This window comes from Mizuhopecten yessoensis, unplaced genomic scaffold (assembly GCF_002113885.1).
Source record: "Mizuhopecten yessoensis strain PY_sf001 unplaced genomic scaffold, ASM211388v2 scaffold10477, whole genome shotgun sequence".
In the NCBI taxonomy this organism is placed as follows: Eukaryota; Metazoa; Mollusca; class Bivalvia; order Pectinida; family Pectinidae; genus Mizuhopecten; species Mizuhopecten yessoensis.
The window spans coordinates 637,000-639,331 of record NW_018408566.1 but is presented as its reverse complement, the minus strand read 5'-3'; the positions used below and the strand labels follow the sequence as shown (position 1 = coordinate 639,331).

At 46.0% G+C, this 2,332-nt stretch overlaps 1 protein-coding gene across 1 annotated transcript in view; it reads left to right on the top strand.

The window, feature by feature from the left end:
- Positions 1 to 1,316: 1,316 nt before the first annotated feature.
- The window catches only part of LOC110460733, an 8,323-nt gene continuing 7,307 nt past the window's right edge, over positions 1,317 to 2,332 (top strand). Inside the window, exon 1 of the mRNA XM_021513834.1 lies at positions 1,317 to 2,279. Coding sequence (XP_021369509.1) covers positions 1,317 to 2,279 — 963 coding nt within the window. The remainder of the gene's footprint in view (positions 2,280 to 2,332) is intronic.

Genomic DNA, 2,332 nt, shown 5'->3' with positions numbered 1-2,332 from the left:
GGTATCAAATAACTAACACAATTAGTAGAAATAATTGGACTCTGAAGTTTCTCCAGTGCAATATTTTGTTCTACCTATTCCTGGTCTGATTTTTTTTTCAAATAGCCTATCTTGTATGCCTGACTATCATTTATGCCTGATTATCGTGTATGCCTGACAGGCAAGCTACCCTCGCTTTCACTTCAGCGGTCGCGGGAGACCTGTTCGGATCATGATATATTTAATCCTATTGTCTGTCCTAGCATGTCTTATCTCTGTCACGACGAAGAAGAAATTGATCATAAATGAGTCCAGACGTCTAGCTATCTCGATGTCCTCTGAAAACGATCCAACACTGTCAGTGCAACTGGGAAGGCGTTTGCAATCACTTTTTCAGCGTCAACTACAATTTAATCCGCTAATAGATTGTATAACTGTGTAAATGTTTTCATTGTTTACTTGTTTACCACCTAAGCAACAAAATGCTTCAACTCTCTGTTACCTTACATTAGTTTACCGTATATATTACTCAACCGCTGTTTTCTTTCTGACAGAATCGTTTTAAAGTCGTTTTTTTAAGATTCGCTCTAAATGTTCAATCATGTAGTTTTCCATCGTTTTATTTAGTATTTGTATAACGGCTAAGATTATTGAGATTGTTTGGAACAGTTATGATAAATTATAACTAATAACATCTGATAAGCATGTAAATAGGAAAATACATAGAAAAAAATAGCATCGTCATAATTGCTGGTCTCTTTGTTGCTTGAACATGGATGGTTTGTTTTGTGGCAGGCCTCCAAGAAAGCTGGGTCCACGTCCCGAGGCTGGGTACGTTGGTGCTCAGTGCGTATGTGATCATTTCGGGGGTATGATTGTGGCGCGCTGGGCGTCATCGTAGCAGAAGGCTTTCACAGTAGCTCCAATTTGAGCCAACCTGTTTGCCGTGGGTTGCATCTCGTATTCCTGGGGGAAGAAGATCCTGGTAGCTGAGCAGAGTCGGAATCACTGTCAAACTCTTGATAGGAAGGAGACATGATCCGATATTCTGCAACATACTGCTTTGGCTTCGGACTCTGGGTAGACGAGAGGTGATATGGGCCCTCTATCACCAATCGGCTGGTCACGCCGAGCCCTTGGTTTACATACTCCCAAGAAGGCGGTGGCTCAGGGTCAATCGCGAGAGTATACTCTTTCAAATAGTATGTATATTCTTACGAGTATACTATTCTATGTATCTCCGACACTTGGCGCTGGATATCCGCGTCACACCAGTGTCCCCTTGTTGGGCTCCGTGGCGGGTGGAGGCATAGATCGTGAAACAAACAAATATACACATGGGTAAAGATAAAAACCACCAAAACGACGGACATACCAAAATCAGGAACGATGACCCTAGCTCAAAAACAACACAAAACGCAACACAGAACACCCAATTCCCGCAATTCCTTGTGATGACCTCCACACAGAGTGGTAAAACAACGGCCGCGTTGTCGCCACTTCTGTTGAGGAAGGGCATCCAGGGAATCGCAGGGGATGTGAAATCCGTTAAGCCATTGGGATCGGGCGATCTCCTTATAGAGGTTTATCGCCAACAACAGGCGATGAACCTACTCGGAACAACCAGTTTTGCCGGCATCGGTGTCAGTGTGAAACCACACTCATCACTTAATTGCAGCAAGGGGGTAATCAGGTGCCCAGCCTTGCGCAATGACACCGATGAAGACATACTGGCATATTTCCAGGAGGAGAGCGTCCCGGTCTCTGAGGTGAGGCGGATGGTGATCAGGAGAAACAATGATACAATCAAAACAAACACCTTCATCATCACTTTTTCAACGCCAACACTACCCCAAATACTAACAATCGGATACCAGAGGTACAACGTTTCCGTCTACATCCCAAATCCATTGCGATGCCGAAACTGTCAGAAGTACGGTCATCACGAAAAGCGATGTAGACGAAAATCGATCTGCCAGTATTGTGGCCGTGAGGGTCACACCGAGCAAAATGACTGTGACATCGCCAACCTGCGCTGTGTCAACTGTGAGGGGAAGCACGCTGCCTCTTCTCGCGACTGCCCTACCTGGAGCCAGGAGAGGGAGATATTACGGGTTAAATATACCCGAGGTGTCTCTTTCCCCGAGGCCAGGAGGATAGTCGGGAGTGCAGACATTGCTACACCCTCTTACGCACAAGTGACTCGAGGCAAGGCGCCGGTTGACAGTGTCACGGTCAAGGATGCTTCGGTTCAAGTTTCTGAAGACATACCTGCCTGGGGCTCACAAGTCCCAGACATGGCTGGTCAACAGAACTTGAAAATCCTCACGGGGGACCCATCCCGTTTCACGAC